At 32.8% G+C, this 24,905-nt stretch overlaps 1 protein-coding gene across 4 annotated transcripts in view; it reads left to right on the forward strand.

Annotated features, from left to right (window-relative positions):
- Positions 1-24,328, forward strand: part of SMC5 (structural maintenance of chromosomes 5) — an 83,607-nt gene extending 59,279 nt beyond the window's left edge. The window contains exons 14-25 of one of the 4 annotated variants that reach the window (XM_039838095.1): positions 1,800-1,973; positions 2,076-2,245; positions 3,993-4,116; positions 4,448-4,570; positions 13,652-13,777; positions 16,129-16,197; positions 16,632-16,727; positions 17,147-17,251; positions 17,465-17,584; positions 20,496-20,675; positions 20,761-20,856; positions 21,981-24,328. In XM_039838095.1, coding sequence (XP_039694029.1) covers positions 1,800-1,973; positions 2,076-2,245; positions 3,993-4,116; positions 4,448-4,570; positions 13,652-13,777; positions 16,129-16,197; positions 16,632-16,727; positions 17,147-17,251; positions 17,465-17,584; positions 20,496-20,675; positions 20,761-20,856; positions 21,981-22,124 — 1,527 coding nt within the window. In that variant the 3' untranslated portion in view covers positions 22,125-24,328. Of the gene's footprint in view, positions 1-1,799; positions 1,974-2,075; positions 2,246-3,992; positions 4,117-4,447; positions 4,571-13,651; positions 13,778-16,117; positions 16,198-16,631; positions 16,728-17,146; positions 17,252-17,464; positions 17,585-20,495; positions 20,676-20,760; positions 20,857-21,980 lie in introns of those variants that run through there. The other 3 variants (XM_039838171.1, XM_039838243.1, XM_039838329.1) reach the window with 3 other exon arrangements.
- Positions 24,329-24,905: the final 577 nt, after the last annotated feature.

The following is a 24,905-nucleotide window of genomic DNA, read 5'->3' on the forward strand; positions in this document are numbered from 1 at the left end:
TAACAAAAGATAAAAATGAGGGCTAACCAATCCATTTTGCAGAAATAAGCTAATTATAGTAAGTTGCCTTTGTCTTTGATTAAAAATTACCTCAAATTATGGTGATCATTTGAGGAACCAAAACTATAACTCCATGTAGATATACCTCTCTTCTGTCTTAATTCCAAGGTGTTTAGAAAAGAGAACAAGACCATATACATAGACCAAACCAATCTCTGTTATAACTTTAGAGGTAGGTAGGGCTAGCTGAAGGTAAAGGTAGTAGGAATTCTTTACTATTGCAGAAAGACTATAGAAAATTTGGTAAGGGCTTTCATAGTTTTACTTTAGGGCAGAAAGGAACAATTACTGCATTTAGAAGATCCTTTTACTTTTTTGAACAGTGCTTCAAGGTGAAATATTTTTATGTACTTTTTATTTTTTAACATTTTTTTGAATCACCTAGAGAACTTTAACCCTTCATACTAGAGAAATAGCATTGGAATTCATACAATTTATATTAAAAATTTAGGTGATGGTATTTTTAAAAATTCCTGAACACATTTGTTTCTTATATTTTATTATTCCAGTGCCCAACTCAGTGAAATGTTATATGTAAATACTCTATAAATTATGATGCAACACTTCTCAGACATGTGAATATACAGTAAAGCCAAGTTAGGAAGTATTTCAGACACTTGGTAAAGCCCCTGCCTTTATCTTAACTATCTTTCAGAAGATAAAACCTTTGTTTAAGAAAGTTACTGTCTATATTTGCAGTCCTTCTGTTTCATGTCTAGATAATGACAATAACAGCTATATTACTTCCTTAGATTAAAAATACATGTTTAGTGTAAGTTTTGTTTTATTATTGAGTCCACCGTTTTAGGTTCTCTAACAATGTTTATAACCTAGCTATGGAATTGTTCTCTCATTAATTTCTAAGAATCTTCCCTTCGGTTAATTGTCTACTGACCTCCTTAGCCCATGATGTCCTTTTTGGTGAGAGTGCCTTTCCCTCACCATCTCTAGTCAGTTAAAAACCCATTTAAAACTAATTTTCATGAAATTTGTGAATGCTAACCTCATCTAGGCTTTCCATCCCAAAGTATTCAGCATTTAGGGGTGCCAGTTTATACCTATTAAACTAAGTGTGTTTAAATGGATCTTCTCCTTAGACTATAAACTAAACTTCTGGAGAGAAATGTGCCACAAGAGTACTTGTTGTGAACCTTTAAAGATTAGAAAAAACTGTCTTACAACAGCTATTCTTTATACATATACAGAAATAGATAATAATGTTATGGTATTTAGAATGTACTTTAAGAAACTCTTTGTATAAGTTCTTGAGAGAGAAGATCACCCCAAAATACAAGTCTTTGTAACCATTGCAGGCTGTTTTCATTAAGTATTCTCTCAGCTATACAGGAATTGAATATAAGATTATGTATCTTTGAACAGTGTAACTGAGGGGAAGGGAGAGTAAATGACTTACATGAGATAACACAGTTCTATTTAATGGACACCTGGCCCCTGGTATCTCTTTTGTAGATAAAGCAAAGCTCCAAACGTATACTTGGTATACTTTTGCTAGTTGTTTTGATTTTCTTCTAATTCTCTTAGTTGTTATCTGAAATAATAATCTGAAATGTACCAGCCACCTTTTTGGAGATGTTGTTGGATAAGTTTTTAAAAATGAAACTATATCTACTATATTTTGATCTTCAAAAATTCAGTTGCTCTTATTTATAATTCTTTAGTCATTTTAAATATATCATCATAATGATTAGATGTGCACTAATACTTATTTTACATTGTAGGTAATACAAGAAACTCGGTTAAAACAAATATATACAGCAGAAGAAAAGTATGTAGTGAAAACTTCTTTTTATTCAAACAAAGTTATTTCTAGTAACACATCCCTAAAAGTAGCCCAGTTTCTCACAGTTACTGTGGATCTGGAGCAAAGAAGACACTTAGAAGAACATCTAAAGGTTGGTTATTTTGATTTGAGTGTTAGAAAAAAGTATTAACTGGATTTATACTACTTTAACTCAAACTCTTTTTTAAAACATTAATAATTTTGAATTCCATAGGAAATTAATAGAAAATTGCGAGCAGTGGAATCAGGGTTGATTGCCTTACGTGAGACAAACAAACATCTAGAACACAAAGATAATGAACTTAGACAAAAGAAGAAAGAGCTTCTTGAAAGAAAAAACAAGAAAAGACAACTGGAACAAAAAATTAGTTCCAAACTAGGAAGGTATTTTGTAGCCTATTTGGTGGGGTGTGGGCTAGGGGCACACAACAGTATGGGGATATGATATTATTACTTTACCCTGGAATAACAATTCCCACAGCACGTTTTGTAATGATTTCTGAAACTTTGATCTTAATACCAGGGGAAATAAACTGGCTTCCAGTTTCAAGGTTTTTCCTACATCCTGCCATGTCATAGCTCAGATCTTTTGTTGTTGTTCTTTTATGCTTCTTGCCTATAGAATAAAGAGATAGATGTTAATAACATAATCAATCTTTAATAGTTCATGGCAGCTCATTGCTTTGAGTAAGGTATAAGTTTACCTTGATCTAATATAGTATGTCTAAACACATTCATAAACTGAATAATGCTTGAGATGCATTAAAATAATTTCTTCTTTATTGTTTTTTTTTAAAGCACATAGTTTTCATTAGCTTTTATTTTAAAAGTTAATAATGTACCTTGGTTGCTTAAAGCAAGTGTAGCTTTATTCTAACTGCCTAGAATTATTTTCAACTTTAACCCTTTGCTTTATTCCTCTCTTCAGTCATCTACAGACACTTTTACTGGGCAAATGTTATTCTGGACTGTTGTATTGCCTAAAACTAAACTTTCTCATAAACTAACATTGATTTTTGTAACAAAATGACCTTTCATACCCATTACCAGCCTGCTGTCTCACCTACAGTTACACACTTTGGAATATTGCAGTGGTGCCCTTGGCAGTGGTCTCTCTCTGACTAGTCCCTTGTCTTTTCAATGCCTACAAAATACTGTTATTTCTCTTCTTTTCATTTTCCACCCCATTCAAGAATATCTGTTGTGGTTTCCTGCCATTACTACATGAAATTAATTAAACATTACTTTCCCTTAGACTGGCTTTCAGGATTTTCAAAATCTTTTTTTACTTTACCCATTCCAACTCATTTTCTTCACCTCCCCAACACTCTCCTTCATGTGCCTTTCAGGCTTCTCTCTCCCAACATCTGCTGAACTTGTTCATTCTTGTTTATTGTTGCTTCCATCCTTTGTTCTTGCTTTATTCCCTGATTGCAACAAAGTGTAGTGGAAAGAACTTAAACTTCAGTGCCAAACACATTTACACCTTAACTGTAATTTTAAGTAACTTAATTAACTTCTGAGCCTTAGTTTCTTAATCTTATAGTAAAGAGCAAAGCATTAACTTTTTTGGATTGTTGTATTGTCTTTCCATTGTGGTTGTTGGGTTTTTTTTGTTTGTTTGTTTTTTAACCTATTAATCAAATCCCCTTAGTTAAGCTCTTTTAGGGCTAGGACTGTGTTTATAAATAATATTAATAACAAGAGTAACAACTAATACTTATCAATCAGTAATGGGCCATGCACTATTTAAGTGTATTACATATTTTACATCTTCACTACAGCCCTCTAAAAGAGATACTGTCATTATTCTCAGTTTTTAGATGAAGAAACTGAAGCTCAGAAGAGTAACTTGTCCAGTTATATTGCTCATTAGTTGCAAGGAGCAAATTCACATCTTTCTGACTCCTGATCTATACCATTAACACTAACATACCTAGAGTATGCTGGGTACATAGTGTATCTTAACAAATACTTACTGATCCTGAATATTTGCATAAAATGTTTAATCTAGAAGCTCCCAGTTTATATATCTAAATAGCCCATAAAACAGCAGGGGACCTCAGATAAGGATTTAGGCTCAATCCTTACGTATAACTTTGATTTCTACATCATTATTTGTTTCATGCAGTTTAAAGTTGATGGAACAGGATACTTGCAACCTCGAAGAAGAAGAGCGAAAAGCAAGTACCAAAATCAAAGAAATAAATGTTCAGAAAGCAAAACTTGTTACTGAATTAACAAACCTAATAAAGGTAAGGCATTTTCTTAATTTTAGTCATTTTTTTATAGTAAGGAGATATGACAGGGTAGTAAAATCTTAGCTAGAGATTTTTATCAATAATATCAACTTGCTCTGTTTGACATTCTTCCTTATAGGTCAATAAATTGATTAAAAGCACTCCTTAGGGTAAATTATTTTATTCCAGATGACTCAGTAAAAACATTTTTTATGTAAGAAATAGTTATAAAAAGAACTATTTGAAAGACATCGGTTCCATTGGAAAAATATTTTTTTATGGTTTATATTGTTTTAATGTACTATTTTTCTTAATTGTAAAACAAACTTATGGGTTTTGTTCCTAGAGTTGTACTTCTTTGCATATACAAAAAGTAAATTTAGTTCTTCAGAATACTACTGTGATCTCCGAGAAAAACAAATTAGAATCAGATTATATGGCAATATCATCACAACTACGTCTCACAGAGGTAAAGTTTTGTTTTATTTTCTATTTTGGGGTTCTAGCCTCAGACCAATTTGAAAACAATGTATATCATCTTTTGTAGTATGCAGTTTATGTGCTTTAATTTACAAATTTAGTGCATTAAGCTGATAAGGAAGCAACATTCGAAATATGCTATGCATTTTGTTAGTTGGTTGGTGGACAGGTGGTAATAATCAAAAAAGGGAAATCAATATTTGATTTAGTAACTTGGAAACTAAAGTCTTCTGTCTGGTTTCTTAACCCATACAAATTCCAGTCACTATTATTACCAAGCAGCAACTTTAATTGTAGTTTGTACATCTCATGAACTGCAGATGAGTTCTAATCAACACTAAGAGTGGCCTTAGTGTGTAATCTTGTCAGTTTAATCTCCTTTTACTCTCTGTGAAATGATGATAAATATTGAAATAGTATGCAGGGAGAGGGGCGGAATGTGATATACTAAGTTAATTTAAAATACAAAGAAAAGTTGACAACAAAATGATAGGGACAGTGGCATAGTTTTTGAGTCTTTCAAATTCTTTCCCCAAAATAGAAGAGCAACTAATACAACGTAACAACAACAAACCCATGGACAACATATATAACAAAACTAAGTTTCAAGGTATCCCTATTGGTGTACTACAGTATATTTTCAAACTACCGGGAGATAGCATCAGACTGTACAAGTAAGGACACAGCACCCAACAAGACTGCCATTACTTCAGACACCAGCTGCTAGTTCAAGGGTCCCCAGAGCCACCTGCACTTCTCACCAACTGGCTACAAATTCGAGTTTCCGTCACCCTCTTAGGTTCAGTAATTCACTAGAATGACTCACAGAACTCAAGAAAATGCTGTACTTATGATTATAGTGTTATTGTAAAGGATGCAAATCACTACTAGTGAAATGAAGAAACGCAGTGAGACAAATTTAGCAAAAGTTAAATGAAACAAACGAATCTAACTTTGTTTTGACTTGGCAATATAACCTCACAGAAAAAATTATTCCTGTTGACGTAAAACAAATTGGCTATTAAGGACAAAAAGAATTACAAAGAAATCTTGTACTATTTTCATTTATATTGTTAATAATATTTGTAATGTTATTCTGAAACTGTTAACAGTATAGGATAAAACAGGGATTATATTAATGTCATTAGATTTTCAGCACAAGAATAAGAGATTCAGATATAAAACAAAGATAATAACCTTGAAATATTTAATTTGAATTAAAAATAATGAACTCAGTGTATTTTCTCTAAAAGAAAAAAAAATTCCTAGCTCTTTCTATTGAAAACAACAAGATTTTGGCCTCTGATTACTATTTTTCACTAAATTGAACCTTTAGAGAAACAGCCAATTCTAGTCCAGGGAAAGAATGTGTAAGAGTAACCTCAATTATATAGTCATACCAGAAAGCAAAGAAATTATTAAAGACAACAACTCAGGAACTAACATGAATCTCCTATTGGCCATAGGTGAAGTGATAATAGATTGAAACACATCAAAATATCTTGTTCCATGAATTCATAATGATGCTTTAAAAAAAATAATATCGGTCACCTTCGGAGGATATTGGGAAACCGGCTCATTACTTTGAAAAATGGCAAAGAAAGAATCTAGCATTTATCCTTCCTTTCCTGTGTGAACTGTTATTTAGGGTAAACAAAATGTGATGAGGGAAAGTTTCTCTTTACCAGAAGTAAATAATGAGAGGATACTTTTCTTTATAGAAGTATTTCAGATAATAAATGCAGAAGAGATTATATTAAGAGTATTATCTTTTTGCAGCTGCTAATCAGTGGATCTCATTAGCTGCTAACATCACAAAAAGATAGCCAGATATTTATTTATGTGTATCCTGATAAAAGAATAATACACCACCACCTATGAAATAATGTTATAAAAAATTAAATTTCGGTTTGATTAAGCCACTGGAACAGGGTTTCTCAACCTCAGCGCACTATCAATATTTTGGACTGTACAGTTTTTTTGTGGGGGTCTGTCCTGTGCATTGTAGACTATTTAGCAGTATTTCTGGCTTCTACTTGCTCCGTGCCAGCAGTACACACTCCCAAACCCCAACTATGACAACCAAAAATGTTACCAGACATTGCTAGATATATCCTAGGGAACAAAAATGCCCCTATTTCAGAACCACTGCTCTAAAACTACCAGTTTCCAAGAATACAGTGAATTTAGCAAGATTGCAGGATATAAGTTTAGTATACAGAAATCAGTTGTGGCTCCATATATTAGCAGTGAATAATTGGAAATTAAAATAAAAAAAAATACTATATACAATGGCATCAAAAATATTAAATACTCTGGGATATATTTATAAGATTTATACAATGAAATTGATAAATCTTTGCTGACAGAAGATCAAATAAGACTTAATAGATTTCAGCAAAGATTCGGAATTTGTTGAAATGTCAGTTCTCTCCCAAATTTATGGGTTGAATAAAAGTCCCAGCAGGATTTTTAGTTTTTATAAAAAAGTTCATTCTAAAATTCAGTGGACTTAGAAAAACTGAAAAAGAACAATTTGGATGACACACTACCTAATTTAAGACAATATAAAGCTAAAGTAATGAAGACATCATTGTTTTGCAATAAAAGTAGATATGTGGATCAGTGGAACAGACTAGAGAATTCAGAAATGGATTCACATGTATATGTGTGTACATGTGGTCAAATTTTTTTCAAAGATACTGAGGCAACTCAGTGCAGAAAGAATAATCTAACAAATAGTGCTGGAACAAGTGAATAGTCATATGCAAAAATTGAACTACAACCCTTACCTCATATGTAAGTGGGTCATAGACTTAAAAATAAGGACTTTAGCAATAAAAGAACTAAAGCTATAAAACTTTTGGAAAAAATCTTAGTGACCTTAGTGGAATGAATATGTGACAGACTATATGTGGCTCTCAAAACCTAAAATATTTAATTACTGGCCTTGTGTAGAAAAAGTTTGCTAACCCCTGATGGATATTGTAAAAAGAACTCTTAAAATTGTTAATACAAAGAAGACAAAAAAACCCGATCTAAAAAATGTACAAAGATTTCAACATATTCCTCATTAAAGAAAGCATATGGATAGCAAATAAACACATGAAAAGATACCCCATCTTATTAGTCAGTGTAAAGTGTGAATTAAAGCTATAATAATGAGCTACCACCACAGACCCATTAGAATGACTAAAATTTTAAGACTGAGCGTACGAAAGTGCTGGTGAGGATGTGGAACAACTGGAACTCAACATACATTACTAATAAAGATTTAAAGTGTATAACCACTTTGGAAATACCAGTTGAGAGATTCTTAAAATGCAAAACATATACCTGCCATGTAATCCAGCCAGTCTTCTTTTAGTATATACCCAGGAGAAATGATGGCATGTGTCCAGGAAGGACTGCTACATGAATGTGTGTAGCAGCTTTTTTTTGTAATAGCTAAAAACTGGAAACAAAAGTCCAGCAACAGTTAAATGAGTAAACAAATTATATCCACTCGGCCATAAAAAAGAATGAATTACTGATACAGTGATGGATTTCAGTTACACTGAATGAAAGAAGCTAGAACAAAAAACTATATGATTTCATTTATATGAAATTCTGCAAAATGCAGAATGCCTAGTGACAAAAAGAAATCAGTGATTATCTGGGGAGGATACAGTGGGATGGATTACAGAGGGGTATAAAGCTGTTGAAGTTAACATATGTTCATTATCATGGTGGTGATGGTTTCACTGGTGTATATATTTGTCCAACCTCATCAAGTTGTACACTTATCTGCAGTTTATTCATCAATTATATCTCAAAGCTGAAACGACCTTAAGAAACTTAAGTTAGGATTTTATCATTTGTTTCATTGAAGTCTTTTATATTTTATATTTGTTGCAGATTTTTAAAACCTTTTATGTATTCGAAGTCCCCTGTACCCTTCCTCATCCATTCTTTTACTTTCTCAGATTCTACTACTCTGGTGGTGGTCTGTATGTAATCCACTTTACACTTAACATTTTAGAAACAAACCTGTCATGTAAAAGTGAACTTATAATAGTATCTTTTTGTGGAAAGAGTCCTTACACAATAGGTTGTAGGAAATAATAGACATAGGATGGCAGTGATGAATGGAAATATTAGATAAAAGTAGAATAGCATCTTTATTATCCTGAAGCTAGCTTCTTCAAACTCTGTGGCATCCTGAAAACGCTTATGGCTAGAAGAAACTGGAAAAAAAAATTTTTGCTAGCAGATAAGCATCTTAGAATAGGCAAGCACAAACACCTAGCCAAAGGAGGCTGAAGGTCAGATTTGTTATGCTCGAATTAGTTCAGTTTGAGCCAGAGGCTTGGAAGATGGGAAAATTCCTTTCCTCTCACATCTCCACCAAAAAAAGTTGGGGAGGGAGATGGGAGGAAGGCAACAGGAATAGCAAAAGTCATTCGGAATATATAGAAGAAATCCAGTAAAAAAGAAACCAGAGCTATAGTACCCAAATTGTAGGGGGTTGGGGTGGTGGCTGGATATGGAACTAACTACCAAAGGAGAACCTCATCAGTTTTCATTTCATAGGAATATGAGGAAAGTCATCTGCCAATTTTGTGTTCTGTTGGCAAATAGTTGTAGAGCCCATGTTAAATTTTCTTCATTGATTGAGCCTATGAACTTGGTTGTTCAGTACAGGAAGTGGTGTTATAGAAGAGATTTCATGAAGAAATTGACCTATCATGCAGATGTTGTATAGAGCCTTAAGTTGAGTTATGCCATACAGTATTTGATCCTGGTGCCTGAAGTTTTATTTTTGAATTAAGTTTTAATGAGAACTTAAGAAAATTATGGGTTTGTGTCATGTTTACAAACGTATAAAATGGTGATGACTTTGGAGTAAGCATTTGCTCAAACTTTAACCCATTTTTGACATAGTGAGAGATACTGTTCCCACAGCCTTTGTTCACATGTACTAAGATTGGGTATAGACTGACAGGATATTTTTTTATCATTTATTCTGTTAGTAGCAGCAGAAATACTCCTTTCGAGTGGAGCTGCATAGTAGGAAAATTTCTTGGAAGTTTTGTTTTCAGTCTTTGAGTCACAATTTTTTACAAAGATGGCCTAGTTAGCTGCTTGTCTCTAGATTTTGTTACCTAGAAATAATACCCACTCAGTTCTCAGCCTCTTACCACCCCCCTCACACACCCTTGGCAAGTTTTTTCATACTACTCTTACTTGGTACAACCCTTGACTTTATTTTGTACCATTCTGCTTTCCTTTTTCATATGTTGATCTGAAAAATATTAAATGCTTTTTATTTATAATTGTTTTACCAACCCTATTATAAGGTTATTTCTTTTATTTGCTGCACTATATTCTTAATAAATTTGTTGCTGACTGACCATAGTCACTAACCACACATTTTATATAGTCAGGAATGATAGTTAAAGAATACATAGTAAAGTAGTGTACAGTACTTCACTTTCTCTTTTACTTGTTCTTTTTTCTTCTTGTTCTTTCTTCCCGTATTTGCTAGCATTTACTCATACATGTTCTTACTCTTCCTCTTGCTGTCCTACTCCATTTGAAACAAGAATTATTTTTTTTCCTATTCGTTCCTTTGAACACATGGCAGGTTGCACTAAGGAACCATTACTACCACTTTTGGTTTTGTTCCTTACCCTAATCATGAAAACAAGCCTCACAAAAGAAGATTGACACAGAATTTCAGGAAGAATTGTCATCTTATAAGGGAACTTAGAGATAGCTAACCACCCTCAAGTTTGATACTTCTCCAAGTTGTTGTAAAGCACATAGGCAAACAGGGTTCCAGACCTAGAAAATGTTCCCAGAGAAAGGCAAATGGTTGAGCCTCTGTTTGGTAATTATATCACTACCTTCTGGAATAATTTTAGGACAAGTTAGTAAGGTGACTGCATGTGAATCCAGATATGGAGGTGGACAGATGGTTTTTTTTTTTTTACCTCAGGCAGGTTTTCTAATCACTCTAAGCCTGTTGTTGTCTTCAGCTATAGCTTTATGAACTCTACCTGACTTTCAGGGATACTGTAGTATTCAGTTTAATAACATATGTCAAGGTGCTCAGTGTCCTGCCTAGCATGAAGCCAATATTTCCTTTAAAGGTATGAATTTACATTAGGATTAATATAAATTATACAAATTAGAAATTGTTCTAATAACAAATTTAGAAATTTTGTGCTTTCATCTAACATTCTCTCATCTGCCTACCTGCTTAGTTCTCCCACCAAAAAAACCCCACAAAAACAAAAAAATCACCTAAATTTCAGAGGAAACATTTTTAAAATGAGATACATATTTCTTGAGAGAAAATCACTTAAGTAAATAGTAGTATTGACATTACTTCGTTGTTTAGTGTTTGAAATAGAACTTATAATTTTGTATATTAAAGTCAGTTAAGAACTTATTTCTAAATTTCAAATTTGACATTAAAACTTTAAAGTTTACATTCTAAAAAGGAGTGATTACATACTTTTTACATTTATAAAATATGTATTCTGTCTCCTATGCACTAAAGCTTATAGGTAACATTTGAATTTGAAATCATTTTTATTGGAATTAAATTTGGTGCTTGTATTTGTATTAAAGGAAAAGAAATGTTTGTTTACAACTAGTATTTTAGTAAAATTTCATGCTACCTAGAAAACTAGAACTTAGTTTAGTTCCTTTCATATAGAAAGTGGTTTTCATTTTTGACTCATTTTAATAAGTTGTTAAATAGAATAATTACTGTGTTAAATAATTTCATGTGCAGCATGCGTTTTAATAAGAAATTCTGTGAATAATTGATTTCTTCCACTAGAGGGCCCTCTTAGAGAAGCTTTTCACTTGTTTAATGTCAAGTTATTTCTGTACACCTTTCAAGACAATTGACCTTTCTCAAAAAGAATTTCAGAGAAAATACTTATTAATTTCTTTTAGAACATATACCTACAGACTAATATTTTCTGAGATGTTGGCGGGGGGTATTTTGTAAATTTGCTGTTTTCTTTCCTTAGATCTTATATAGATAAAATATTTCTGTCGTCTATAACTGTTAAAGGCTAGACTCTAGGCAGAAATTTAAATAAAGCCTTTTTCACTAGCCTAAATTTACATTATCTAATTGTATACTCCCTTTCTTTCCATTTTTCACCCCCTCCCCCAAAAGAAAGCTCAACAAGAATTATGGTGGGGGGAGGGAACAGATGCTATGTGAAGAGGTATGTCATAGAAGTGTTACGTATAGAAAGAACATTTTCTCTGGTAAAGATTTTATTAGACATATGCCACTGAACAGAAGGAAATTCTTGAATGAGATTTTGTCCTAAGCACAGAACTCCATATATTCAACTCAAGGATTTTTCTTTCCCATAATGTTCTGACCATTTAGCAAAGTCCAGAGAAATAGGAAGCAAGAATAGAAGACTTTAGGAGTGTTTAGTTTCTCTCTAGCTGTCTTTTCTTTTACATTCGTCTGAGTGTGATGGGCTCTTCGAACAGAGCAAGGGTGACTGGGAGTCTTTAATATTTTATTTTTCTGAGGGTATAAGGACTGAAGAATTCATTCAAGGAAACCACAGTACTAAGAGATTAGTATAAAGACTTACTTGTATTTTCAGTTCAGTCTAGTATATATCCTTTTACTCTTCATAATGTTTGTCTTGGTTTAATTTATTTGCTATCAAACTCGTGAGCATAAAAATCACCTGAGGACCTTGTTAATACAAATGTTCAGGCCTTAGCCCCAGAGAACTTAATTGAATAGATCTGGCATGTGGCTGGGACATCAATACTGTTTTAACAATCTTTACCACTACCACGGGGGTAGGGGTGGGGGGGAGGTGTTTTAATGCAAAGAGTAAGCTAGACCTGTTTTATTAGGAACTGGCCCATCTACTATTACCATAACCTTGAGCAAGTTTCTTACTATCTGTGAGCCACATCTAAAAAAGGAGATAATACATTTCTTTTAGATCATAATGAAGATTCAATTAACATATTCAATAGTGGTTATAACAAAGCTTGGTCCACAGAAGGCATTCCATGATGCCTTCCTCATTACACATGAAACTTTTGCCATCTGGTTCTTGTTCACCTTGCCACTCTTTTACATCTTTACCTTTCCTCCACACATTATATTTCTTGTTGCATAAAATCGTGGGTCTTTGTAGCTTCCATGCCTTTATGTTTATAATCACCTATCCTGGGAATGCCTTCTGCTGCTTCCTCTTTAGTAATTTCTTATTTGTCCTTTAAGACCTTAACTCATTGTAGCTTCTGTGACCACTCTGACCTTCCTGCATCCCCTGCCCCCACCACACAGTCTCTTCTGCTTTCCTTTGGCTGTTCTCTCCCACTGAGAGGCATTGTGCTGTAATGAAAAGAGCATAAATTCTGTAAGCAAGCATGGATGTGAATCCTGACAGCTTCTAAATGTGTGAATTTGGACAAGTTGCCTTAATTCCTGTCTTTTTTTTTTCTTTTAATGTACAAAATGGGGACAGTATTACTGTGCAGTGTTGTGAGAAATAAGGGAATCGAGTAAAGCACCTAGCACATAAGCTTTCAATAAATAGTAACTGTTCCCTTTATGATGATTTTATGTATGTTTCCTCTTATCTTTCCATTCTCAGTACATAATAAAAACTGACATTAATAGGTTTTCAGTAATTATTTGGTAAAGGAATGAATGTGTTCATGAATAAATAACTGTATGAAAGGCATTTTGAAAACTATCAAACACTATTTTAAAGGTTCTACTTATATTTGAGTGCTGAGTTTTCTGATATGAGGCCTACATACTGTATTTCAAATTTTATTAAAGTAAAATTATATATAGCTAAATTAAACTGTTTCAAAAAGAGATAAATTTAAATTTTAAAGCTCTTCTGGATTAGAGTAATGCTGTAGTAATGTGCTGATATATTTTAAAGTTTTAAGTTCAGTCATGATTTGAGGTATGGTTTTCAGATGATTTGCTTATCACAGTCAAATTCAATAACATATATAATGTGACTTAACATACACATTTTCAAAATATTTCTTTTTCATGTAATAGCAACATTTCATTGAGTTGGATGAAAGTAGACAGAGATTATTGCAGAAATGCAAAGAACTTATGAAGAGAGCTAGGCAAGTGTGTAACCTGAGTGCAGAGCAGACTGTTCCTCAAGAATATCAGACAGTAAGTATAAAAAGTATATAATACTACAAGTTAACATTTAATATATTTTTTTTATCTTAAAATGTGTTAGGCATTGTAACGGGCCATGAAAACCATGTGATATAAAAAAAATATGGATTTCCTTATTTTTAACAGTATATATGTAATTTTGCTTAGCACATTTTCTCTACTCTGACTTGGGCAGCAGTCAGTCTTATTTCTTGGTACTAAAGTTATTGAAACATGGGTATCACCTTGTAAATTAGTACCATAACATTCATTCTTCCAATAAAAGATTCCCCCCCAAGCTCCCTTTAAGAGGTATCAGTAATTGGTATATAACAGCAAATAGAGGTGATATTTAGAAAAACAAAAGCAAAATAAAATTTTTTCCTAGATATTAGAGTTTTTATTTAGAGTCCAATGGTAGCTGAAGCTTTAGGGCTAACATTTGTTGGTAAGGAAAGGAGAAAGGAGCCTTTTCTTTCCACTATATTTTATATGTTGATGTATCGTTCAGTTAGTAAAGAGATGCCGCCCTTTAGTCCAAGTTCCACCATTAACATTTAGCCCTGTGACCCTACATTTTTATCTGACAAGTGGGGATAATACCTTGCCTAAATATTCTCTCAGAATAATATCACAATGAGAAAATGAATAGAAAATGAATTTTGAAATATCTGGTATTTGTATGGCTTTCTTAATTTTAAATGTTTATTCCAATAGATAATGAAATGTCTACTAAGGCTATAAATAGAACTGGAAAAAAATTAATTTAGATTATAATTTTCAAATCCTCAAAGATTTTAATCTATAGTATCAGACACAGAAAGCAGAGAATGAATCTGACTGAGTACATAGTAGGAATTTAGTATATATTTTTAAGACAAATTGAGGAGCTGTTCTCAAAATATGCTAGAACTTCTCCAAAATACATTGTTATCATAAAGATATTAATACAATATCGGTACTAATTTTTTCTTTCAGAAAGTAGTATGATTCTGTTCTTAAGTCATGCTTTTAAAATGAATAAAATTAGACGATAATTCATATATTAAAAATGTATTGTGTATATATATGTGTGTGTACGTACGTATATATATGTGTATACTTATATGTATATATATCTCAGGCATTGAACAGGACATATACTTTCTTCTCTACTGAAATTTACATTCTAGTCTGGACTGTGGGGCAGACAAAAATCAAAAAGCAAATAGATAATGTCAGGTAGCAGGAGGTGCTAAGAAGAAAAAGAAAACAAGTTAATGGGATAGAGTGTCGAGAAAGTCTCCTGTGAGAAGATGCTATTTGAGATGAGTCCTGAATAAAAAGAAGAAATCAAGTCAAGTGAAGTTTGAAGGAAAAGTCTCCAAAGCTGTGAAAAGAACACAGCTCATAAGAGATCCGCTGTGGCTGAAGTGTATTTGGCATGTTTCAGAAGAGAATAAATCTCAGTGGAGTTAAAAAATTATAATCCAAGCAGAAAGGAAGGCAGAAGTCAGATCATATAGGGCTATATAGACCATTGGAGTTTGGGTTTTATTTTGAAATGGAATCCACTAGAGAATTTTAAACAGAAGAGTGATGTGACTAACTTCAGTTTATAAGATAGCACTCATATTTGCTATATGAAGAATAAAGTAGGGATATAAGACTGGAAGCAAGGAGACCATTTAGATTATTGCTTTGGACCAGACAAGAAATTATAGTGGCATGGATTAGAGAGGAAGCACTGGAGAGAGAAAGGTTTATAGATTTGAGGTATCATTTAGAAGAGAGCCAATAGGATATGCTAATGGATTTGAGGTGAAAGTTAAGAGAGAATCCTTGAATTTTGCCATATATTGAAATGGAGATGATTGAAGAGGAGAAACAGGTTTGCTCAAATTGGTAGGGAAGATGGGTGAAGTGATTTCTGTTTCACCATCTTCAATTTAAGATACTTATTAGAGAGTCAAGTGAAGATACTAAATAAATATTGTGCTCATGAATTCAAAGCTCAGTGGACATGTCAGATTCAGCAAAATATACTTAAATATCTGAAAGCCTATGGAAGTTGAAATGCTTTCTAAAAGATTTTAAAAAACAAGATATTAGATTAATGTAATATTGTCAGGATTTTTTTTAAGGTTTCAAGATTCATTTTGTACCTTTATGAACTTTGTAGGTTGTGCTGGCAAAACAATGTACTGCTTGCTTCATCTCAGGAAAGTATCTATTCTAATATGTCTCTATGGCATGGACTCAGAAGATAGTACTGTGGCAAAATTCTGCTGTTAAAGTAATTGGATTCTTAGGATGCTTTTGTAGTTCTTCATAAGTACAGTATAAAGTTCTAACTTCTTGCTCTCTTTCAATGCCCCACATATTCTGGACCCATTCTACCAATTCAGCAAGTACCCACCATTCCAAATGGACACAACTCCTCACCCCCCATGGTATGCAGTGCTTGTTCTTTTTTCCAAGCTCCTATCTCTCGTCTGCCTTGCTTTTCTTTAGCCATTTGCTTAAAGGCCCAGAGATGAACTCTAGACCTTTGAATTCTCTTAACTCTCTTGTAGCTCCTGTAGCATGAACTGATACTTCCTTCTCTAAATTCCATAGCCAGTATGAAATGTACTGCTTATTTTAATACTCAACATCAATACACTGCCTAAGGTATTATCTAGTGTTATTAAGTGTGTATATTTTTGTTTTCGTCTAAAGTGTAAGCCTTTTGAAAGCAAGAAAACCCTGTAATTTCTTTGATTCCTTGTGTGTTAGCATGCCGTTGAACACATAGTATTAGATATTTACTCAGCAGAACATTGTTAACTGTTTGAACTGTTTTCACTATACTATCTATAATGATGAATATTTTTTGTTTCTTTAGGCTTTCCAAGATCTTCCAAACACATTGGATGAAATTGATGCTTTATTAACTGAAGAAAGATCAAGAGCTTCTTGCTTCACAGGACTGAATCCTACAGTATGCTGCTTTTCCTATTGCCTACTGCAACCACCATCACCCTACACACACACATGCACGCACGTATACACAGTTCCCTCCAGAACTTGCCTCCCACTCTGTACTAGAGCTCTTGGTAATAATAAGCTAGACAGCAGGAACAATGTGCTTTAAATGCCAGATTCTGAATCTATTAGAATTTTAAATAGATTCTTCCTAAGGAACACAGTGTTCTGTGCCTTTTCTTTATAAAAAGAATAGTTGGACTAACCTAAAATACTGCAATGTCTATATTTTCAAGGATAAAAAATGGCATTTTCAGTATAAGAGCATACAAACAATACAACGCATTGGCATTTTTGATTAATGTTTTAATTGATGCAAATTTCCTGTAATTTTATCCTTTGGTAGATTTATCTTTAATAATTTTTTCCTGCCAGGTTGTTGAAGAATACACAAAAAGAGAAGAAGAAATAGAGCAGTTAACTCAGGAACTAAAGATAAAGAAAGTTGAACTGGATAAATATAGAGAAAATATTTCACAGGTAATTGTTTAATATTTAACTTTTTGTCATGTTCTTACCATTAGTTATGTGGGAATGTAGAATAATGCAAAATGAAATGATATGCTTCTAAAAATGCAATATATGTTCTTATGGTCAGATTGATATTTATATTAAATGTTTTATGTAGTTTTATATCAGAATGTAATCCTTTTAAATTGTGTGTGTTTTTTTTTTAATTGCCTTTATTTGCAGGTAAAAGAGAGGTGGCTTAATCCTTTAAAAGAGCTGGTAGAAAAAATTAATGAAAAATTCAGCAATTTTTTTAGTTCCATGCAGTGTGCTGGTGAAGTTGATCTCCATACAGAAAATGAGGTAAAATTGCATTTGAAATGTTTCCTCGCAAGTAATTTTAATTATATGTAAGTTATTTATTCTAGAGTTATATTTGAAAATTTTGCTTACTAACAAACTGTTCAAAGGAAGGAAAAGACCACCTGTGGGATTCCATCAGGGTCACTTTTTTCTTTTCTCTCTTTTTTTTTGATGACATTTGAGATTGGTGACTAATACTTCACTCTTTTTATATCCAGTCTAAGTAATGATTATTCAGCTGTGATGAAATGCACTGCATTGCTTTATAAATCTACCACTATCCAAGTTATAAGAGTCATAAATTGGCAAACATAACTGAAATATAGTCTATCAGTGGTTTCCTTTTGATCAAGTATTTAATAGTTCACAAGAATGAAAGTATTTGAAAATTTGCTGCTAATTTTTTGAGCTATAAGTTTATGGATTGCAATTGTGGGTAAAATAAAATTACCATTAAGAAATGTGTAAGAGATGAACTGGGATTTGCTTCAAAATAATTGGGAAAGAGGAGTGGCAGAGTTATAGGTGAAACAAGAATGGTCATGTATTGATTATAGTTGAGACTAGTTGATGATACATTGAGCTTATTTTTGTGCTTTAATTTTTGTGTATGTTGAAAATTTTTCCTAATCTTTTTTTAAGAAAATAAAAATTCTGCCTTCATAGCTCAATGTTTTTCATTTTAGCTTGTATATAATTTTGCATGTGTGTTACAGACATAAATATAAAGCCAGGTAGTGCCTTTTTCTCCACTTAGGAACTTTGCCCCATGACTCCATCTACTTAGTGTGAGACGTAAGGATAACAAACATCATTTTACTTTTAAGTTCTAGTAACATAGTAGACCCTGCCACAGTAATTGTCATCTACCCAGTCCTTGGGCTTGTTCGAAATAAGGGTATACTGTAGTAACAGTAATAATTGATAATATACTTACTATGTGCCAGGCACTGTGTCAAGCACTTTTATCTTGTTTAATCCTCACAACTGTTCGATAAAGCAGGTACTTTTTATTAACCCTACTTTACAAAGAAAATGAAACTTACAGAAACTTTACTAAAGGTCACATAGCTACTGAGTGGCAAAGTGAAAAATCAAACCCCAGACCTGATCCCAGAACCTAAGCTCTTCCCTGCCTCAGTGAAAGTGGCGTAGTTTTTATGGGATGAAAATTTGATTATTGAGAGCTTTGTCAAACTCAGAGTAACTATACTATCTTTACCAAACAACTTGACTAGATAAGGCATAAATATGCTCAGGTAAGAATAGGGAAGCCTTTGGAACTTGACCTGTCAGAGAAATCCCATTCTTTAATCTAGGTCCATTACATGGTGCTATAACTTTATCATGTGCTCTTTCTTCTAGATAGGTTTTCTGTGTTTTAAATGATAAGTCATTACCATAGCAATGATTTTTAGTCTTTTCAGTTCAATTGTCTCACTGGCCAAGGGCCCTGGAAAATGGACATTCTTATCTCTTCTTGGCCTTCTCCTTAAAATGCTTCTATTCCGGATTCCTCAGTCATAGTTCTAGAACTGCCTTCTTTAGCTAGACCTTTCACTGAGATGAAAGGAGCTAGAATGGGGCAGAAAGAGCAAAGAATAGGTAGCAGAGCCAAAAACAAAACTGGCAATCAGAGCTGCTACAGTTAAGAAATGGCACAGTTAATAAATTTATTGTGGAAAAAATACAGTGTCTAAATTTAAAAAGTAAACCTGGAGAGTCAAAACTATTAAAATTTATTTATCATTTATTTGTTTTGGCTTTGCTTTTAGAAGGTAGTATTTCTAAAATTTGATAGCCTATTAAGATTCCAGTGTTTATGGTTAAGATATTTATATATAAGTTTTTACTGTTAATCTTAGATCTCTGCTGTCCAGTATGGTAGCTGCTAACTACACGTGACTATTGAGCACTTGAAATGTGTAAAATGTGCTGTAAGTTTTGAATTTTGAAGACTTGGTATAAAAAAAGAATATATAAAAAATACTTTGTATTGACTACATGGTAAAACTATTTTAGGTATATTGTATTAAAGAAACTTAAAATTTCACATTATTTTTACTTTTTAATGTGGCTACTAGAAAATTTTAAATTGCATGTGTGGCTTGCATTATATTTCTCTTGGTTGGTGATGTCTTAGACCTTAAAGCTCTATTCATTAAATAGTTAACCTTTAATTATTAAGTTATACATCTCATTTTTAGGGTAAATCTAAACCTGACTGATCTAGAAATGACATTTGATAAGAATAGTAAATAAGCCTTAGAGCAACCTCATTTTGGGCAAAATTTACAGAATACTGAATGCGCTCATTACAACAAATACTTGGTGAGCACTTAATATGTGCCAGGCTTTTGCTGCACATTATGTGTATTTATTTGACTTAATGTAAATATTTTTTCAGAGTATACATATAGTCTCTGCCTATTCTTTTCTTCTTAACCAGCTAAAGAAGCGGGAAGACTCTTGGCCCTCTGCAGTGATATGCACAGCTGCCTCTCTAGTGGAAAATGTCATGATACTCCATCGTGCTCTAATTATTTGCACCTATAGCTTTAAAACCTAGCACATCAGTAGCTAGAATTTAGTGTCTCTCTATGACAGGGCTCTTCACTCAGTAATCCGTAAAAGCTCTTGGGAAAGCCTACTAAAGTTGAAATGAATGTTACAAGACAAGGAAAAAAGTTACTCGTAATATGAGTATTTTTCTTATCAACACAGATCCTTGGAGACCCCCCCCTAAAGCTTGTAGATAGCAACTGGTTCTTTCATATTTTATTGGGTTATTTTAAACTGTCACTAAATGTTAATTTTTTTACTCTTATAATCTATTCAGTCTGTTTTCAAATAACACTGTGAAATTATCAGAGAAAACTCATCTTTCATCAAGTTTTCAAATGTCTTATAGGAAGACTATGATAAATATGGAATTCGAATTAGAGTCAAATTTCGCAGTAGTACTCAACTGCATGAATTAACTCCTCATCATCAAAGTGGAGGTGAAAGAAGTGTTTCTACCATGTTATACTTGATGGCACTTCAGGAGCTTAATAGATGTCCATTCAGAGTAGTTGATGAAATCAATCAGGTATAGTGATTATTTTACTTGAATTTTATCTTGTCTTGTATCTTAAAATAGATTAAATATAATCATTATTATTGTCATTGTTTAGGGAATGGACCCGATCAATGAACGGAGAGTGTTTGAAATGGTTGTAAATACTGCTTGTAAAGAAAACACTTCTCAGTACTTCTTTATTACACCAAAGGTAGGTGATAAATAACCTAAAAGTGCTCATGTACTCAAAAGTCCTGTGTGGCTTTCATGTAGCAGATTTGGGCCCAGTTATGTGAGCAGGAATACTCCCAGAAAAGGAACTAAAAAGATTAAAGTAATATTTATATTATTAAAGGGGACAAGTTCCAGTGACATACTTAATCAGAAATCTCATTATTGGAGAAGGAAATGTAGGAGGCATAGCATTATGTTCTAGAACAGAGATTTCTTCCCTGCTTTTGGCCCTTACTCCTCCTCTAGAGAAGTTCCTCTTTTAGCACTAAAAAGTGACAGGAGAATGCAAACCGTAGAGCTCTGGCCTGCCTCATTTCCCTAGTAAGGCCTGTACTGGTATACTCTGCACTGTTAGTCACCACTGCCCTGGCCCAGAGGAAACCCTAAGTATCCCAACATCTATTCAGAGATTAGCAATGATAAAAATAGAAGTATCTTTATAGAGAATTCTCCATAAGCTGAAACCATTGCAGTGGGAAATTTTATTAATGTCTTATGCTATAAATATAAAACTTACGTACTCAAAGATGTATTTATTGATGTAATTAATTATTTCCCCCTGTTTAACTAAGTATTCACAAAAAGTTTCATTGGAGAGCCCATCCTAAATTCAGATTTTTATTAAATAGTTTACTCTCTCTACTTGTTCCAACAAATTCTCTATGGACTGGTTAGATCTGTTATTACCCTATAGTTTACCAAACACCTTGGCGTATAAACCAAACCTCCCTGTTACACACTACCAATCTATCATAGTGCCTGACCATAAAGGTTCCTTGAGAAGTATTTATGGACAGATGAGTGAAAGTATCTATTGTAGGAAAATTCTAGAGGATGCACTTCTCTTACCTAAGAAGTTGTCTGATTCCATTTGGCCTGTGAATACAGAGGGTCCCCTAAGCATGTTAATTATTCCTTAGGCCAGACTTCAGGTTTGCTAATTCAGGTAGGGATCACAGTCTGGCAGGTTATATATTGAGTTGTTGGAGAGATTCATAAGTTTCATTAACATTATACATTTATATACATATAAGTTTGGAAAATTGTGCTCCTTAATGTATGTATGTAGCATTATATGACAGTTTGTTTTAACACTTATAGCTCCTACAAAATCTCCCTTATTCTGAGAAGATGACAGTATTGTTTGTCTACAATGGTCCTCATATGCTGGAACCAAACAGGTGGAATTTAAAGGCTTTCCTGAGACGGCGGCGTCGTATTACATTCACTCAACCTTCTCAATAAAATGAGAGAACTTTGGAATTTTTCTTTTAAATTCTGTTTATAAGTATGGCTCAACTGAATAAAAGTTAGGACATTCATTGAGACTAAAATATCAGTTGTTTTTGGAAACTTCCTGTTAAATACAAATGGGTTGATGAATGGAGACCATAACTTATTTCTGTGGAATATCATCTTCTGATGGGAAAAAATAAGCCTTTTTGTCTTTGTTGTTGACTTCAATCCTTAGCCCTCTAACCACGAGTCATTGGGTTCCCATGCTAAAAAGTATTTACTATTTCAAATCAGAGGTACAGTGGAAGGAGTTATCACTCATAAGAAGTTTAGTTGACATGATAACCCTGAGCTTTAACTGCAGAGTAACTTTAATTACTTTTAGAGTCTAAAGATGACTCTAGAGCTTAAGTCATAGTTTTCTCCCAGTGTTATATTTAATTTTTAAAAAATTGATATGGAAATGTCTAATGTACAGTAATAATTTATGACAAATCTATTCATTTCTTCCTATTATAAAAGATTACCTTATCTCCACTAGGAAATGGAATTTTATGGGCCTTTAAAAAAAGTTTTATGAAACTCGATACTATAACTGTTGATATCTCAAAGGAACAAAAGTACTGGGGTTCAAAAATGCTAGTGGGACTTCTTTGAAATGCCACAATGTGGCCACTAGATGATGCAAAATGCAATCAAAAGATTGACAGAAAATCAAGTGACCAGGGTTTTTAAATAATCACCCTGTAAAGTGTGTGTGTGTGTTTTTTTTTAATTTAAAGTCAATTGTATTTTACATCTTAAATTTTTAAAAGCATTTTTATAATTATTTTTAGTAAGATTTTTCTTAAGATTTCATATACTGGTTTCTACGATTTATATTTGAAATTTCTCAGTGTTATATAAAGAGTGAGGGAAAGCATTGATTTTAAAACCATAATGTTTCTAGAACTTTGGCTTATAGGACCTTCCTTACAGTGTTGATTCTACCCCATTATCTTAGAAAATCTAGTTTAAACTTTCTTCCAGCATGAAAGAATGAAGTGAGAAAATCATTTGTTTATCTCTGAGTCATACCAATTAACAGTGCCAAACAAATTCTATTCTTTTAAAAAACAAATCTTGTAAGATAATGGACTAGTCCAAGGATATGTCTTTGAACAGTGGATTGGATTTGCACCAGTAATGACAAAATTATTTTTTTGACCTGGTAGCCTGAATAAATTGAAGAATTGCGTTCAGTTTGGGTTTTGTATATTCTTAAAAAGCCACTGAAATTTATATTCTTACATCAAAAAATAATGAACCATAAGTTTCTGTCCTCTCACCTAGACATTTCTCTTTTAAAAGGTATTTTTTCTTTATAAAAATTTTAAGAGCTTTGTCCTCTTAAACTAAGTCTAATGCATGTACTATGAAAATATTTTTAAATAACATTTTTACTAGTATGAACAAGTCATGTAAACATTGAAAAACTTCGTTAACACGTTAGTAAATGGATGTTGTTACCAAATGTTTGTTGTTTAATGCTTTGTTTTCCACCAGAATATCTTCACTAATACGTGCTTGGTGTAGTTTATTTTCTTAAGTTAGTGCCAGTCATCTTATTTCTGCAAAACGATTATCACTGTGAAAAAGAAGCTTGAAGATTAGGTGGTGGTTGAAAATAAAATGGTCAATTACATTTCATTTTACATATGCCAACACTTATCCCGTACCTTTTTTGTAAGCATTTATATTTCTCTAGGCAAAATTAATATTTGGTTTTGCATTGAATTTTGAGTTGTGAAGGATAAATTATGTACCATTTTAACATTAATAAAAGAATAAGCCTACCACACTATAGTCTCAGCCACTTAAAACTGTATATTTTCCACAAAAGTTGATTTTTAATTACATTCATATTGTAAAAACTAAGTGAAAGTGATTTGGTGAATAAAAAATTTAAAACCTTAAGGTGACAAGCAAGCATTTTTAATGACAAAATCTTCATTGATTAGCCTAAGGAGAGATTCTGTTGAAAGGTTTCTAGTATTCCAAGGAAAGATTTCTTGCTGCTTTCTACTTGTCTTTTGAACATATGCTTATTTTCTTTGGAGTATGAATCTTTAGTATATAAAAATATAATTTTGTCTTTCTATTGTGTGTATCTGTGTAATTGGAAAAAAATTGAGGAAATACTTTGTTGGTAATAAATGGGTATTTTCATATTCTTTCAGTGTATGTTATTTTAAATGAGAACTGTTTTTACATTTGAACTTTGAGTCATTTTGGTTTTCAGACTTTTACTGAAAAACAAGTCTATTAAGTGCCTGCCATTTATAGAACAGTGAGAGTTTGCCACTCTGCCTGTGTTAAGAAGGATAGAAAAGTTAGTCCCCTGTCTGCCTGCAAGAAAATTACAGTCTAATAGATGCAAAAAACACATGGGGAAAAAAAAATTTAAACCATGTAAAGAAGCCAAGTTATAAGGCAAGTTTAACTTTTTAGGTTGAAACCCTAGATTTGCTAAAAACATTCCCAGTAGACAGTTTGTCTTATGTCTTACATTAACCTACCATCTAAAGTAATTTTTAAAATATTTTTGAGTCAGGCAGACTGTATTACTTATTTGCAGACAAGTTAATTCATTCAGCTTCTTCATTAGTGAAATGAGGATACTGCCTAATTCAGAGTTGTTGAGAGGATCAGATGAGATAAGGGGCCTATTAGGGCACCTAGCATCATAGTAGTCACTTTGTAAATAATGTTTCCTTCTTATATATTTTTCCAGCTTTATTGAGATCTGAT

This window comes from Pteropus medius, unplaced genomic scaffold, assembly GCF_902729225.1.
Source record: "Pteropus medius unplaced genomic scaffold, Ma_sr-lr_union100, whole genome shotgun sequence".
In the NCBI taxonomy this organism is placed as follows: domain Eukaryota; kingdom Metazoa; phylum Chordata; class Mammalia; order Chiroptera; family Pteropodidae; genus Pteropus; species Pteropus medius.